At 39.4% G+C, this 17,699-nt stretch overlaps 1 protein-coding gene across 1 annotated transcript in view; it reads left to right on the top strand.

Moving 5' to 3' along the window:
* Positions 1–16,099, top strand: part of SLC16A12 (solute carrier family 16, member 12) — a 27,083-nt gene extending 10,984 nt beyond the window's left edge. Inside the window, 5 exon segments of the mRNA XM_006880405.1 lie at positions 2,085–2,228; positions 5,482–6,061; positions 8,503–8,762; positions 15,836–16,059; positions 16,061–16,099. Of these exon segments, the coding sequence (XP_006880467.1) occupies positions 2,085–2,228; positions 5,482–6,061; positions 8,503–8,762; positions 15,836–16,059; positions 16,061–16,099 (1,247 nt within the window).
* The last annotated feature ends 1,600 nt before the right edge of the window (positions 16,100–17,699 follow it).

The following is a 17,699-nucleotide window of genomic DNA, read 5'->3' as shown; positions in this document are numbered from 1 at the left end:
AACAACAACAACAACCTGTTTTGTTAACTAGGAAAATAAGCACTTGGATTTCAGGGTCACATTAACAGTCACAGAGCACATATTGGCATGCTGGGAGAGCCGTGTTTGCCTTTCTCAGAGGATACAAGTGACTCATTTCCTTCTCTTTTATCTTTTGGCGAATATTTTCAATCCCCCAAAGAGGAGTAAATGGCCTTAAGTGACCAGTATTGCCACATATGAGACACTGAGCTAAAAGCAGTCATGTCATCGGCAACATGTTTGAATGTCATGCAGGAGCTTGAGACCTTTTGTACTAACATTAAATGAACTCAGAACATGGGCCAGATGCTACAAAATCATGTCTGTGGCAGGTACTAGGGACACATCTGCCCTGTGGATAAACAGAAACATTAGCATTTTGTAATCTGGGGTAAATTGAACCTGGTATAAGTTTTGTCACTTGCCAAACATCATTGCAGCAGCCACTTAGATAATCTGATATATTCAAGAGAGTGGTTATTCTCGTTCTCCAGCAAAATGTGTAGATATAATTAATCAGCTGTGCATGATCTTAACAAGACAGGAAGCATCACGCTGCTGGCTGATTCTATCACATAGGGTTCAGTCAGCCTTCAATTTCAACCTTTTCAGCACAAAAATTATCATACTCTGCAGATTCCAAGAGTATTAACTCTTGTGATCTTGCTACCAGGAGTACTGAGTCAGCAGGAATTTTTCCTTAGGAAGAAGTTTCTATGCTTTTACCACCTGTGTCACCAGCTTGGGAGATCCAATGAGGAAGAGCACTCCTGCACTCTGTATCAGATACTTTAAGCAGTGTGTCTTCATGACCTTGGACTTGCCTATCTTCCCAAACTTCAAATACTCCTCGGCCTCTGCTTAATTAAAAGTCTGTAAACTTTGAGATCAATACAATCCTGATACAATAGTACACCAACAGAATGAAGCCAACCAGTGGAGCATTTTCCTAGATGTTTTTAGGTTTTGAGTTAAAGTTTTGAGTTAAAGCTAGAATACGGTGTCAGATTGTAGAATGAATTTCTAATCTCTCCCTGGGCCTTTTCCTTTGTAACATTATTCATCTCACAATGATGTCCACTTCCCTTCTCTACCAGCTAAATTCCACCTTTATTGATAAGGGTGTTTGATCAATATTATACAAAGCATGTGAGGCACATCCCTATACCAGTCACCTGTAATTGAAATTAAGAATTGGGCCTCTATTTCTTTCTTAATTTGAATGTTACTGACCTAATGAAAAGAAAATAAATGTCAACAAAATGGGGGGAAAAAATAATTGGTCCACTGTTTAAAAACATACGCTGGCCCTGGGACTGTGGCTGTTAGAGAAGAAAGAAATGGAATAAGCAATGAAATTTAAATCAGGAGGTTTGGGTGGTAGCTCTTCTTCCAGCTTCATGATGCTGCCCAAGGACAAGAAGAAAAAGAAAAGTGTTGGAAAGTTGGCCAAGAAGAACAAAGACCCAGTGAACAAATCTTGGAGCAAGGCCAAAAAGAAGAAGTGGTCCAAAGGCAAAGTTTTGGGCCAGCTCATAGCTTGGTCCTGTTTGATAGAGCCAAGTAGGACCAACTCTGTAAAGAAGTTTCCAACCATAAGCTTGTGACTCCAATTGTTGTCTCTGAGGGTCTCAAGAGCCACAGTTCCCTGGTCAGAGTAGCCCTTCAGGGGCTGCTAAGTAAAGGACCTATCAAGCTGGTTTCAAAACACAAGTAATTTACACCAGAAATACCAAGGGTGGTGATGCCCCAGCTGCTGGGGAAGATTCATGAACAGGTCCAACCAACTGTACATTTTGAAAAATAAAACTTTATTTTATTTAAAAAAAAAAAAAGAAAAAAAACCTTGGGTTCTAATGTCAGCTTGCTGCTTGTTTTCTGTGTGACCATGGACAAGTCATTCCTCTCTTTCTGGACCTCTGTTTCCAAAGGTGTTAAATGAGAAGGGTGGACTCCGTGCTTTAAATATGTATTGTATCCTGTTCTGCCAGTACAGCTCTAGATAGCCTTTTCACAGTGCTTGCAAGGCCTTTGTGTTGAACCTATTTATCCTTGTTTTGAAGCTCCACTCGGGAGTGTTGTCAGCAACCATTTATCCTGTCAAGTGGGAATCATGCTGGGTGGCTTGCTTGCGTCTACTGGCCTCATCCTGGGCTCATTTGCTACCAGTCTGAAGCATCTCTACCTCACTCTGGGAGTTCTTACAGGTAAGAGCACTTTGTGCCACTTAATCCCATCCCATTCATTCAGGGGCTGCCAAGCACATCAATAGAACAGTGATTCATAAAATATTCATTTTGCTAGATGCATCATTTAGCTGACCAAGCATATGTCTACCTACTTAACAGTTAAAGAAAAGAGCTAGGAATGAAATTGATTACACCATCCTAATATATATATTCATAGTCAACTCAATGACTGATAACAACAACAATGAAAATAGACCTCCACTTTGATTTAGCCACAAGGAAAGGTACTGCACACTGTCCCGTTGGCAGCGGCGTGTGGCTGAGATTCTGTACTCAGGAGAAATGAGATCTAGCCAAGGTGACAAGTTTTTAAGCACCTGTCATTCTCACTATGTCTTTGCAAAAACTAACTACAACCTGCAGTCAAACTTAGTTACCCCTGCTTCATAGAGTATCTCATTTCATTATCCAATACATGCAAGTTTCTCATTTCCAAAAGAAAGTAAGTGCCTTGCTAAGTGAATTTTTTTAATATTATACAATTTATTTTGCAATGATCTGGAAGTAGGACTTTAGAGTGTCATAATGAACCCCAAGAAAAGCAGCATATTTTTTCCCAGTGCAATGCATCTTTTAATTTTTTTAAAGAAAACAACAAACAATTAGTTTATTTACAAAATTTGAATACACTGTTGTCAAGAACAAATTCTTTCACTTTCCCTCAACCCCCCAACATTGTACAACCCCATGATTAACCCCCCCCTCCCCGTGCACATCCTCATCCCTCTGCTTCCAAACTCGCCCACCTCTCTTGGATCCTTATACTCATTCTACAGTAATGGTTTTACACAATATTTATCCTTGTGGGACTGAGTCTGTCCACTCAGCATAATGCTCTCCAGTCCCTCCCAAGTTAGATAATAATTTACAAAATCATTGCTCCTGTGTGTTGAAGCAGCATATTTTAATACCTTATCACAATTCCGGCCACAACATAGGCTCAAGATGAGGCTAGTTTGTGGGCCTGGAGTGGCGGTTGACCTGATGTCTCAGAGAGTTTCTTATTGTGAATTGTGATTAGGATGACAGTTTATGGAGTTCATGGTCTTCCATTCAGCAGTTTCTAGGCAGCACTGTTTCCCCTTCCTCCCTGTGTTTCCTATTTTCATTTGCCCTTCTTTTCTACCCCTTCCTGCCTTCTGAGCATTATCCCTGGGAAAATGCTACCCTTTGGATTTCATATGGATTTTTGTGCTAAAGAGTACAAACTTCCTTAGTATTAGTGTTTCTTTTATAGCTGAAAGTTGAGCCATAGAATCTCCGAGGGGTTTGAGAGTAGACTAGAAGCTGTCCAGGCACTGTGCCATAGGGGTATAAGTGGATTCAGGCATGTCAAGGATGCCACCTCATAGGCCTCTTTCTTCTTTGTAAGGTTTCTATTCCTTGTAATCCAAAAGGTCTCTTGTTGTTATGTGCCATTGAGTCAGCGACCCTATGAGCAATGGTTCTGAACCCCACTCTGCCAACCCCACCATCGCTGACACACCTGACCCCATTGCCAGTCACTGTGTCAATCCATCTCATCCAGAGTCTTCCTCTTCTGGACTGTCCTTCCACCCTTCCAAGCATGATGTTCTTCTCCAAGGAGTGATCTCTCCTGGCAACATGCCAAAAGTATATGAGCTAGAGCTTCAAAACCCTTTTCTCCAAGGGGCAATCTGGTTTCACCTTCTCCAGGACAGACCTGTTCTCTTGGCAGTTCAATACTCTTCTCCAGCACTCAAAAGCCCAGCTCCCTCTTTTTAGCAGTGAAAGCCTTAAGACCAGGAAATCTCTCAGTTCAGGTAACTTGGGCTAGTTGGTCACCCTGTACTGACGATGGAGCAGAAACTGAAGGGAGGTCTCCTTTCCCTCTCCTGGCATTTGAAATGCCATGAAAACCAGGCTTAAAGTCCTTCAATTTTTATTAACTTGAAAAGGAATGTTGTTGTTAGGTGTCATTGAGTCAAGTACGACTCAGTGATTCGAGTAACAGATCTGAACTCTGTCATATCCTATGCAATCTTCGTCTTTTCTGACATACTTTATCTCATTGCTGCAGTTACTATGTCAGACCATCGAGTAACAGATCTGAACTCTGTCATATCCTATGCAATCTTCGTCTTTTCTGACATACTTTATCTCATTGCTGCAGTTACTATGTCAGACCATCTCATCGAGGATCTTGCCTTTTTTTTTTTTCTGACCCTTCACATTTCCAACCATGATGTCCCTTTCAAAGGACTAGTATTCTCATAGTAACATACCCAAAGTATGTTAGATGAGTCCATAGAGATATTCAGTATTCTTCTCCAACATCACAGCTCAGAGGCAACAGTTCTCCTTCTGAAAAGGAATAGGAGCTTTAAAGCTTTAAAAGACTTTCTGCAGTGACTCTTTTCTGACCTGGGATGTTTTTAGGTTGGATGTTTTGTTGTTGTTGTTGTTTTTATGAAATAGGCATGCCATTTCCCAAGTGAAACTACTCTGTGTCCTTCAGGCGCTGGGACAATCATATATGCTGTTTCAGCTAAAGTCCAGAGTCATCCAGATTATCAGGGGTATGTCTCCACTCGTGTTGAAGAGTTGAGGCAATTTATAGAGAGTTCAAGATTGGGGGGCGAGAAAGAAAGAGAAAATTTCTTTAGCAAGTGTTATCTAGATTTTCTAGTTAATTAAAATGTATTTTATATAATCATTCTTCAATTCATCATTTCTTTTTGCTTAAGTCTTCACATTTACTTAAGGCTCTTCTAAGAAAGTCATGCCTATTATATTTTTCACATTGTGACTTTTCGGTGAGGGGAGGTGTCTTTCAGGTTGGTCTAGAAAATAGCTTAAAGGAGGTTTAAGAAGGGCACAATCCTAGGGTGCTCCTTAGAGGGAAGGATGGTGAAACTTTGTCTTACATATTTTGGGAATGTTGTCAGGAGTTTCATTCCTTGGAAGGTAACTGCAAAAAAGGTAGAGGGTCAGAGAAAAAGAGGAAAAGGCTCAATCATGATGAACTGACAAAACGATCTTAAAAATAATCTGAAGCATATCAGAGCCCATGTGGATGGGCAGGACAAGGGAAGGTTCAGGTCTGCTGTTTATAGGGTCTCTGTGGGTCAGAGTTGACTTGATAGCATCTAACAACAACAGAATTCCTTCAATCTAAAGAATTTATTCTGAGATATTCCCTTGCCATTGGCTGTCCATGATTTCCCCGTGGAATTCTCTTTATTCACAGGTCTTGGATTTGCACTTTGTTACTCTCCAGCTATTGCGATGGTTGGCAAGTATTTCAGCCGACGGAAAGCCCTCGCCTATGGCATCGCCATGTCGGGAAGTGGCATTGGCACCTTCGTCCTGGCTCCTGTGGTCCAGCTCCTCATTGAACAGTTTTCCTGGCGAGGAGCATTGCTGATTCTTGGGGGCTTCGTTTTGAATCTCTGTGTCTGCGGAGCTTTGATGAGACCCATTACCCTTCAAGAGGACCGTACAGCTCCAGGGGAGAACCATGTCTGTAGAACTCAGAAACAAGACTTGAAATGGACATCTCCCTGCTCGCCTTTGACCAAAGAATGGAGGCCGAGCTGCCTCTGTGGCTCTCTGCAGCAGGAATACAGTTTTTTACTGATGTCAGACTTCATTGTGTTAGCCATCTCGGTTCTGTTTATGGCTTACGGCTGCAGCCCTCTCTTTGTGTACTTGGTGCCTTATGCTTTGAGTGTTGGAGTGAGTCACCAGCAAGCTGCTTTCCTGATGTCCATACTGGGCGTGATTGACATTATCGGCAATATCACCTTTGGGTGGCTGACCGACAGAAGGTAACATTACTTCCATGAAATCACAACTGGTTTTCCATCAGCGAAAGTTTCCCTTTAGCCCTCGTCCAATGTTGTTATGTGCCATCAAGTTGCTTGCAGCTACAGAGCCAGAGCTTTCCAGATCTCACCTCTTTAGTTGCCTCATCCAATAGAGTACCTATTACTAAAATACTGAGGTGTTTGTGGTTTTTGTTTTAAAAGTTAGTAAACAAAAACCCTCAAGCCCATTGCCACTGAGTCAAATCCAGTGCAAGGTGACCCTTCATTGGGCTACTGACTCTGTAAATCTTTATGGGAAAAGATACTGGACATCATTTTGTGTACAGCAACTGGTGGATTTGAACTGTTGACCTTTTGGTTAGCAACCCAACATGTTCTATACTAGAGCACTAGGAACTCTTTTATATAATGTGAACAGGCTTTAAATTAATTTTTTTTTTTTTAAAAAAAGGTAACTTCCTTGCTGGCTCTTCTAGATGAGGGGTTGGCAGATTTCTTTTCTGTAAAAGAACAGGTAATGACTATTTGTGGGGTTTTGGGCCACATGTTTTCTCTGGAGACTGACTGCCCAGCTCAGCTATAGTACAAAGCTGTTAGAAACAATATGTAAACAAGTGAAAGTAGCTATATGTAAGATTTTTACTTATGGATACTGAAATATGATTTTCATGTGTCACAAGATACTCTTATTTTGATTTTTTTAACACCATTTATAACAGAGAAACCATTCTTGTCTTACAGGTTATATAAAAATATATGATATGTTACAGTTTGCCAATCCCCATTCTAGATGGTTTAAAATGTTAGGTCTGCCTAAATGGGAGAAGAAAGAGTATGGTTTTGAATAGGAGACTCTGGGATACTATAGATTCTCAATAGTTCTTGAACTCCATTCAAGGCAGATCAATCCCCAAGTAAGGCAACTTCTGTCTGGCTGTTGTATGTTAGTTTTTTGTGAACTACACAATCTTAACTGGTTGTGGAAAGAAGAACAGAATCAGTTAGGCAAAGAAGATAAGGTAACAACATTAATACATGGCATGTAGCTACATATTTAAGGTTGACAGTACAAATAGAAAATTCTCTTGTTCTAGTCATTGGCTTAGAAGCCAAAGTTACAGAAATACACTAAATAATTTCTACAGCAAATCTTCATCTCTCTGGACCAAAGAGAACAGCAAGCTATATTTTTCTTAATGAAAGACTTCATTCTTGAGCTATGCCTTGATAGTCTATCCCCATTGTGACTTTTTATGTTTTATATCTCGACAGGATTCAGCTGCCATTCTCAAGTATTAGGAATATTAGATTTAGAATTAATTCCACATTGTTTTATGTATACAGAAGAAAGGAAAGTACAAGGAGCCGCTATCCTTTCAAAGAAGCATTCTGGTATAGATGTTATGGAGAAATATATAGAGTGGGACATAGAAGACTTAACATTCTCTAATTTGTTCGGCCCCTTATAAGCATTGTGACCTGTTGTTGTGTATACCATTGAGTCAAAACCCTCACCAGCATGCTTTCAGAGGCAGTAAGTCACATGGGAGGAGATTATTCATCCTTTTCCTAGAAGAGAAGCAGAGCATCTGGTAGATTCAAACTCTGTGCCTTTGAGATTGCAGCACAGCTTCTTACTACTAGTCCAGCAGAGCTCCCTAGCTTTGTGACCCAGAGAGAATAATTCAATACTTCAAAGCCTCAAAGATGTTTATCTGTAAAATGAGCCAATATACTTGTTGATCTTATAGTATTTTGTGAAGCTCAGATGGACCCAGGTATAGAAAGTGTAAAGCATAAAATTCTCTCCAAAGGAAAAGTGTTGGTGATGACAGTAGATTAACTTTGAAATAGTTGTTCTCAAAGACAGGTTAGGAGCTCAAGGAAAAAAATGGAATGACATGAGATGAGGCCCTCACTGAAGAGGTCTCAAAGTAAGAGTTAGTGCTACAAGATGTTAATCATCACTGAAAAAGTAATATCTTCATGTCCAGCTTGCTTTTTGTAAAACCCTTTGTTTGACATCTATGACCTACGACATTAGGGGATCATCTGTGTGGAAATACTTAATATGACAGACTACTAGAAAAATACTAGTCTTCTTACAATTGAGATTACTTCACAATTATCCTTAGAGAAATCTAGAAGTAATCTGAATTTGCAACTAAAGAAATTGAGTATAGAGTTAATAGATCATAGAACTGCATTCAAATTTATCTCTCTCTGAATCTGAGTGCCTTCTACTACATCATACTTCTTGGAGAAAGTGACTTTTGCTTTTGCAAACACTAGGAAAGGAAAGCTAGGAAGGCAACTCAGCACATAATAAGCAGTGGAATGTCTATAAATAACGGTGCTACTTAATGTTGCACGGCCGTAACTCGGAAGGTGTTAGATAGAACTGTGCATGCCACACTGATTTTTGTTTTTTAAATTCACAGGTGTCTGAAGAACTACCAGTGTGTTTGCTACCTCATTGCTGTGGGACTAGACGGCCTCTGCTATCTTTGCCTCCCAATGCTTCAAAGTCTTCCCTTGCTTGTGCCTTTCTCTTGTACCTTTGGTTACTTTGATGGTGCCTATGTGACCTTGATCCCAGTAGTGACGGCAGAAATAGTGGGGACCACCTCTTTGTCCTCAGCACTTGGTGTGGTGTACTTTCTTCATGCAGTGCCATACTTGGTGAGCCCACCCATTGCAGGTCAGTTTTAAGAAAGAACTGTCAACCACCCCTTTGCTGTCTTGTACTAATGTGAAAAAAGTGACCTTATACACAGACAGTAAAATGGTTACAAAAGACTCTTACTTACACCTTGTTTTTTAATTTTCTTCCAACTTTAGCCCACCTGGAAAGAATAAGTTCCAAATTAAAGTCTTGATTTTTCTACCACAATGTGTAGGAACAATGGATTGGAGCAGTTGCTCAGACTTCAAAATAAATAGGGTACATTCACAGGGATGTCTGGCAGGAGTGCAGGATTCCAGTAGGAGACAGGGAGAGGACAGTAAGGTTGAAAAGAAGAGGGAGTATTCATGGAGGTGACTTTCTGTGATGGTATTGTTGGTTTTGTGTACATAGGTAACATCATATAGAGTATGTCTTAGAAAATACGATCTAGCAATAGATCTCATGATTTAGGAAAGCAGCAGTTAGGATTCCATTTGAAGAATTCAAGAGCAAACTGATAAAGGCTTGAACTTGGCCTACTGCCACAGAAATAGAAATGAGCTCTAGAGACAAGGAGGAAGTTTTAGATACAACCATCTCAACTGAATATAGCATATGGAGGTGAAGGAGATAAAGGACTTCAAAACAACCTACAGAGAAGTAGCATAGTTAAAGGAAATAAAGAAGTTGGAGAGTTGGGTTTGCAAGAAAAAGAATTAATGTTTTATACATAGTTAGATATCAGAAATACACTGGTGACAATGCCCAGCAGGGCAGTCTAAGGATAAAAATCTGAGCTTTAGTGGGTGGCCAGAGTTGCACATACAGATGTGAGAGTCTACAACTGTCCATCTTTACATTAGGTTAGGCATCTAAAGGGTTTTAAAATGGTAAATGACTGTAGAAATTTAAGGTATGATTAAGCCACTAACTAAAAAATGCATATTAAATACTTAATATTTATTGTATGTATCTAATCAGTAATTTGACAAATATTTATTGCATATATATGCCAGGCATTATTCTTGGAACTGGGATACAATTAACCCATGAGAGACTGTTTCTGTTTACGTTGAGCATGTGGTTAGAGTTAAGTCTATCAGAGGACTTTCCTAGGACCAACTACTGTAGAATCCCCTGGAATACTGTTAAAATGCAGATTATCTGACCCTTCCACCTGTGACTAGAACGTCTGGAGGCGAGTTTCCGGAATCTGTCTTCTCAACTAGATATCTCATGAAGCTCATAAGCATACAGCCCACTGTCAAGTTAATTTCAACTCATAGTGACATGATGGAACAGAAGAGAAGTGTCTCACGAAGTATCCAGGGTTGTAATTTTTATAGACACAAACTGCCACATCTTTCTCCAGTAGAGTGGTTGGTAGATTTGAACCATCAACCTTTTAATTAGCAGTTGAGGCTTAGCCACTATACTACCAGAGCTCCTTGTGCACACTAAAGATGAAAATAATTAGATCTGTTAGGTATATGCCTAAATCATGACAACAAAAACATGCAAAGCATGGAGAGAGGCAAAAGAGAAGTGTCAAACATCTCATATTCATTGATTGGGAGACTTAATATTATTAAGATGTCAGTACTACTTAAAGCAATATAGAGATTCAATGCAATTAATATTGAAATTGTAACCATTTTCTATCCCAAAGAAATAGAAAAACCAATCCTTAAAATAATATGAAACTTTAAGAGAACCCAAAAAGTCAAATCAGCTTGAAAAACAGTAACAAAGTTGGAGGACTCACATTTTCTGATTTCAAAACTTAATTTAAAATTCTAGTAATTTCAAAAGTATGGATTTATATGAGGAATATATAGACATAGATATATAGATCAATAGAACTGCATGTGAATTTAGAAATAAGTCTATAATTTTATGGTCAGTTGATTTCTTACAAGTGTAAGGTTGAATCCCTACCTCACACTACATACAAAATTAACCCAAATGAATTCAATACCAAAATATAAGAACTAAGACCAGAAAACTCTTAGAAGAAAACACAGGAGTAAGTCCTCATGACTTCAGATTTGTCGAGAGATACCCAGAACATAAGCAACAAAAGGAAAAGTAGATAAATTGGGCTGCATAAATTATTTTTAAAAAACCTTTTATGCATGCAAAGACATGTCAAGAACATACATAAAAGATGACCAACAGAATGGGAGACTGTATCAACAAATCATATGTGATAAAGATTTAATATCTAGTATATACTACTACAATGCAACTAAAAATGAAAAAGAAAAAACCAATTAAATGAGCATAGGACATTTCTGTAAAACATTTACTTACTCCAAAACCAACATACAAATGCCCAATAAGTACACATAGATGGTTAAGATCATTAGTCACTGCCGTGAGGTCTTGTCACTTTGCTTCTCATACCCACTGTAAAATTAAGGCCATGGTCTTTTCAATCACTTGCTGTGCATCTGAGAGCTGAATGACGAATAAGGATGACTGAAGAAGAATTGATGCCTTTGAACTATGATACTGGAATATCCCATGGACTGCCAAAAGAACAAACAGATATGTCTTGGATAAAGGGCAGTCAGAATGATCCTTGGAGGCAAGGATGACAAAGCTTTGTCTCACATACTTAGGGTAGGTTGCTAGGAGAGTTTGTTCCTTGGAGATGGACATTATGCTTAGAAAGGGAAAGAAATGAAAGAAACGAAGACCCTTGAGAAGATAGATTAACAGTGACAATGGCAATGAGCTCAAGAGTGTCAAAGATGATGAGAATGGCACAGACAGGACATGGTTCAGATCTGTTGTTCATAGGTTGCTATGAGTCGTACTCAACTTGATAGCAGCTAGCAACGACCACAACAACATACAACAGAATGAAGCCTTTCCTGGTCCTGTGCCATCCTCAAACATTGCTGCTGTGTTAGAACATTATTATGAGCCTATTGCTCTAGTGGTTGTGAAAATCTATCTCATTGAGGACTTTCCTATTTTCCTCTGATCCTCTTCTTAAGCTAGCATTATGTCCTTTTCCAGGCATTGCCCAAAATAAATGAGACAAAGTCTCACTATCCTTGCTGACAAGGAGCATCCTGGTTGAACTTTTTCTAAGACAGACTCATTTGTTCTTTTGGCAGTCCATAAGCTATTTAATAATTTACCACATTCAAAGGCATCAATATATTCTATTGGTTTTTTTTATCTGCTATTCAACTTTCACATGCGTACATGTTATTGTTATTGTTATGTTCTGTCCAGTCATAACTGACTAATAGTTGACTCTCCCATTTTCAGAGGCTGTATACCACACGAGAAGAACTCTTTCTTCATCAAATACATATGAGATGATTTAAAATATCATGTCTTGGACCAGCCACATGTTTTTCTCCAAGGCAACATCCTTGCACTTTAGCATTCAGCATTCTAAAGGGAGGTCCTTAGCAACAAATTTGCCCATTAAAGTATGTCATTTGATATTTTGACTGCTGTTTCCATAGGCTTTGATTGCGGATCTAAGGAAAATAATATCAACAACTTATATTTTCTCCACTTATCATGAAGTTTCTTATTCACTCAGTTGTGAGAATATTTGTTTTCCTTCTGTCTAGCTGGCCAATTATTTCAAAAATAAATGGAAATAATTTCCCGTCAGCTTCCTAACTGGAAGCTCTGTTGAAATCTCCCCACCATGAGTGTTCCTGTGCGTGTCTGAAATGTTAGTGACATAGTTTCTAGAGTCAAAGAAGGACACCAAGCTCCACAGTTATGACAAACTGACAGATGAGTGATGACCCTAGTCAATAAGGAAATAGTAATCAAAACCTTAATGAGATATGTGCTTCACTGGCATTAAGTGAAGATACAGAGAAATTAGAACCCATATGTATTGGTGGTGAGAATGCAAAATGGTACAGATAGTATGGAAAATAGTCCAGCAGATTCTAAAAATGTTAAATGTTACTCAACTCAAGGAGTTCTTTCTATAGTCAATTGCTAAGGAGATTGAAAAGTACATCAATGTTCATAGCAGTATTCTTAACAATAGTTGGAAGGTGGAACCATCCCAAGTGTCCATCAGCAAATGAAAGGATATGTGATATATGGTATCTATATTTGCAGTGGAATATTATTCAGCCATAACCACACTCATTCATGGCTGTCGAGTTGTAACTAACGTACAGCCAACCCTCCAGTGGTTTTTCAGATTTTGTAAATCCCTTAGGACAAGTTTGTCCAGTTTTCTTCTGTGGAGCAACTTGTACATTAGAACCACTCCACTCCTCTTTGAGCTGGCAGGAAAAACGTCCAGTTCCCCCAGGCCTGACCATTCCTTGAGGAGACTTATCAATGTCTTGATAAGGCCTGTGCATATCCTGATAAGGTGACTTAATGACCAGATCCTGATAAGGCCCTGGGCCTGATCACATCTTGACAGGACCCTTGCCCCAACTTCCCAAGCAAACTCCCATCCCCTCTCAAATCTCCTTAACAGCCCCTAGAAAAGGAAACCACTATTCAGCCATAAAAGGGGATGAAATTCAGAGACATTTTATAATATGATTGAACCTTGAAGACATTATGCTAAATTAAATAAACCAGATACAAAAGAACAAATACGGAATGGTTCTACTGAAAAGAAATATCTAGAACAAGGAAATCATTGAAGACAGAAAGGAGGGCAGAGGTTTCTAGGAGCTGGAAGGGAGGGAGCATTGGAAGTCATTGCTTAATGGATATGGAATTTCTGAGGTGATGAAAAAATTTTGGAAATGGTAATGTTTTCACAATATCCTGAATGCAAGCAATTCCATTAAAATAATTCATAAAAGTAATTAAAATGGCAAGTTTTATATGTATTTTGCCACAATAAAAATAGTATAAATCCAGAATTACTGGGATATGGATGAACCAAACATTTACCTGGAAGGAGGGATTTTTTTTTTAAGGATGCAGGATTTCTGACATTAGCTGCTGTTGTAAATAGACAGTTCAGGATTATTTCCAAACTTCAGCAGTTGCAGCAAACGAGGGGGAAATTGACAGCTTCATTGGTACAAAAGTAAATTTCTATTCATTTAAACTCTTGCTTAGGACTCTCTGTTTCATGCTTAATTCTGGGAAACTGCCCCTACACTCTCCCACTGTACTCAGTTTTAGTGTTCACCACCAATGTCAAAGTCCCAGAACTTAAATGAAATTGGCATTCCTAGATTACCTTTCAATTTGTAGCCATTATCTGGCACTGACATACTCATTTCTAGTCATTAGGATGTAAATTCTGGGCATAATATTTTCTTATTTAATTATCATTAAGGTGATAACTCTCTACTTGTTGCCTCTGTTTGAAGCTTCAGACTTCTCCAAGTTAAACATTCTAAAAAAAAAAATTCAACTCCAAGAAGCCCTCTGGGTCTTATATTAATTTCTGCATGGCATTTTCTACTAATGGGTGGTGGGTTTTTTGGCATATGAGTTAAAGTTTGGGGAATCTTTTAGAAAAAAACATTTTGGTAATCACAAAATGATTGCATACAAAGGTCTTATTTTACCCCATGAATTTTCTATAACTGTGATTCATATTTTTCATATCACATGTCCTGATTACTCAAAATTTTGAGGTGGACTATATATTGAGATTAACTTGGTACAATAAAAGGAAGAACTGTGTGGTTATAGGATTAGTCTTCTGAAGATCTTATTTGAAATTTGGGTTGGCCCAAAGTCCTAGTTCTTCATTTCATTCTGGATGGTGTACAATGTCTGGGTTCAGTTAAAATTTTGGATTCTCCTTTAAAGAATTCTGTGTTAAACTAGAAAGACAGTGAAGGGGTGCTGCGGATACTAGAATTTTAAATTATTATTTTAAAGCTATGTAAAGAATTTCCCTTTAAATAATTTGAATTTTTATCATTCCTACTAGATTTCATGGCATTAATAATAATAACTAATATTTGTTGTGCAGTTAATAAATAAGTAACACAATTCCAAGCACTTTGGGTAATAAGAACAATCCATTTACTTCACAGCGTTCCTGAGAAAATTGAATGTGGTGTTCTGTTGCTGTGCAGTTTTTCAGTCATCTAAGTTTACGTTACAATTATAATAGTGGTAGTGTTGAAGAAGAGTACAGAATACCCCATGGACTGCCAAAAAGAACAGATATGTCTTGGAGAAAGTACAGCCAGAGTACTCCTTAGAAACATTTTGGGCATGTTATTGGAAGCAGGAGTGGCATCCACTTCCTAAACAACATGCCTCCGGAAACTCTATGAACTTTGATAAATGTTGATAGTTATAGAAAGGCTTCAGGTCTTTTGTTCATAGGGTCGCTGTGTATGAGTTGTGCTCAACTTGAAGGCAATCAACAACCACAACAACATTAGGAGGGACATCAATAATACTTGGAGAGGTGGAGGGATAGGTGAAAGAGAGGCAGACCCTCAATGAGACAGATTGACACAGTCACTTCAGCAGTGGGCTCACGTATGTCAGAGATGATGAGGATGGCACATGATAGGACAGTGTTCAAAGCCATTGTTCATAGGGTTGCTATGACTTGTACTTGACGACATCTAACAACATTGTTGTTGTTGTTGTGTACCATATAGTCAGAACTGAACCATAGCTGACCATCCAGTGGGTTTTCACATGCAGTTAATCTCTCCGGAGGAGATTACCTGTCCTCCTCCCGCAGAGGAGATAGTGGTCTCGAACTATGTGCTTTCAGGATTGCAGTGCAGCTTCTTGCCATTAGGCCACCAGAGCTCCCTAACAATAATTGTTGTTGTTGTTATGTGCCGTCAAGTCGCTTATGACTCATAGCAACCCTATGTACAACAGCCCTAAACCGTGCTCTATCCTGTGCCAATCTTATTGTCTCTGACACACCCATCCCGATTACCCTAGTCACTGAATCAATCCATCTCATCGAGGGTCTTCCACCCCTGTGCTGTCCTTCCACCCTCCCAAGCATGATGTCCCTCTCCAAAGATGGGTCCCGCCTTGCAACAATAGTAATCTATAATTAATGTCCTTACAAATTATCAAATCTGGAAGTGGGTAAATGCTTGTGTTTTCAATTCAACAATTAATTTACTTCTGTTGTTTTTTAACAGGATGGCTGGTGGACACAACTGACAGCTATACTGCGGCGTTTCTTCTCTGTGGGTTCTCGATGATATTTAGCTCTGTGTTGCTTGGTTTTACAAGATTCATAAAGAAGATGAGAAAGACTGAGCTGCGATTCCTTGCCAAAGAATCTGATCCCAAGTTGCACCTATGGACTAATGGATCAGTGGCTTATTCTGTAGCAAGAGAACTAGATCAGAAGGATGGGGAAAACTGTGACCACAGCAGTACCTGGTTACGACCCCATATAACCAATGGTCTTGAGCCTGGGAATCTCCAGGGCTGAGAGAGGGCTAAAGGTCATTGTATTGACTTTGTAAATGTTCCTGAAGCATATTATTTTGGCAGAAGGATTGCCTTCTAAAAAATAAGTAATTTCTGGTTAACATGTTTATAGGGCAAAAGGGCAAATAACCAAGAGAGGAATTGTTCCAGAGTTTCCTCATTTGGGAATATGTGCTCTTAATTGAATTTGTACCATCTTTGGGGCAATGTGACTTCATTCTATGAAGAATATAAGGATAGAGCAGATATAACTGGTTGTGATTGACTGTAAAGTCAGTGCATGACCAAAGCACATGCCACTGGACAGAAGCTTCACTTAAAGTGTCCATTTCCCCCTCTCAGGAGTTAAATGAAGGTGTTGACATGTAGGTTTGCTTACCTTGTGCTCTCTGCAAGGGAAGGAGTCAGCTTGAGTGTAGTTGGTGAAGGGTGAAGATGCCAAACTCTTTTCAATTCTTTTTATTTTCTTTTTCATTAAATAGGGTTATTGAAACATATTTAGATGCAGAATGAAACTGACTGCCTTCTCCCACCTCAATCTGCTGAGCATCCTTGGTCTGTGCCAATGTCCATACCACTTTGGGAATCTAAGAATACCATGGTTGGGGTAGATCTTGAAGGATGGCTAAGTAAAATTTTCTTCTTTTTTTTTCTATTTTAAATTCTTCTTCACAATGTGAGAGCATTCTCACTTCTGTTCTATTGTTACCCAATGTCTTTGGTCCCCTACATTCTCATCTTTGGTATAAGGTGGTTGTTAACTGTCTGGCCTTATAATAGGTGTTGTTTCAAGGAGCTCAGTTCTTAGAGGTAGAACTCATTGTTTTGTGAGACACACACTGTGTTTAGCAAGCAAAAAATGTGATATGGAGTCACAGGGCTGTGAGCATCTTTCTGAAACGGCCAGAGGAATTGAGAAGAGCACAGCCCCTCACTGCCCCAGAGCAGAAAGCAGATACAGAGCCCAGAGCCCAGCCTCTTGGTGCCTCTAGAGCCACACCAGAAGTAAGAGGTTTATTCATTGTTGATTCACAGACTGGTACTGAAAGTGGGGTTTGTTAATGGAGGTGCGTCTGATACAGGCCATGGTCTTCGCAGTCAACCTGTTATGCATCAGAGAGTTGGACAATGACCAAGGAGGATAGAACGAGAATTGATGCCTTTGAGCTGTGGTGCTGGAGAAGAGTATTGAGAATACCATGGACTGCTAGGAAAACAAATAGATTTGTCCTGGAGAGGGTTAAACCGGGTGGCTCCTTGGAGGCAAGGATTCTGAGGCTCCGTCTAACTTACTTTGGACATGTAGTGAGGAGAGACCGGTCCTTAGAGAGGGACATCATGCTTGGGAGGGTGGAGGGATGGCGCAGGAGAGGAAGGCCCTCTATGAGGTGGATTGATTCAGTGACTGGGATAATTGGGATGGGAGTGTCAGAGACAGTGCGATTGGCACAGGACAGAGCGGAGTTTAGGGCTGTTGTACATTGGGTCGCTATGAGTCGCAGGCGACTCGACGGCACATAACAACATAACAACATTTTAAATTCTGCCAGGAAAATGAAAGGTCTT

Source organism: Elephantulus edwardii, unplaced genomic scaffold (genome assembly GCF_000299155.1).
Source record: "Elephantulus edwardii isolate Elephantulus edwardi_28Jun2011 unplaced genomic scaffold, EleEdw1.0 scaffold00007, whole genome shotgun sequence".
NCBI lineage: Eukaryota > Metazoa > Chordata > Mammalia > Macroscelidea > Macroscelididae > Elephantulus > Elephantulus edwardii.
This window is presented reverse-complemented; position numbering and strand designations above follow the sequence as displayed.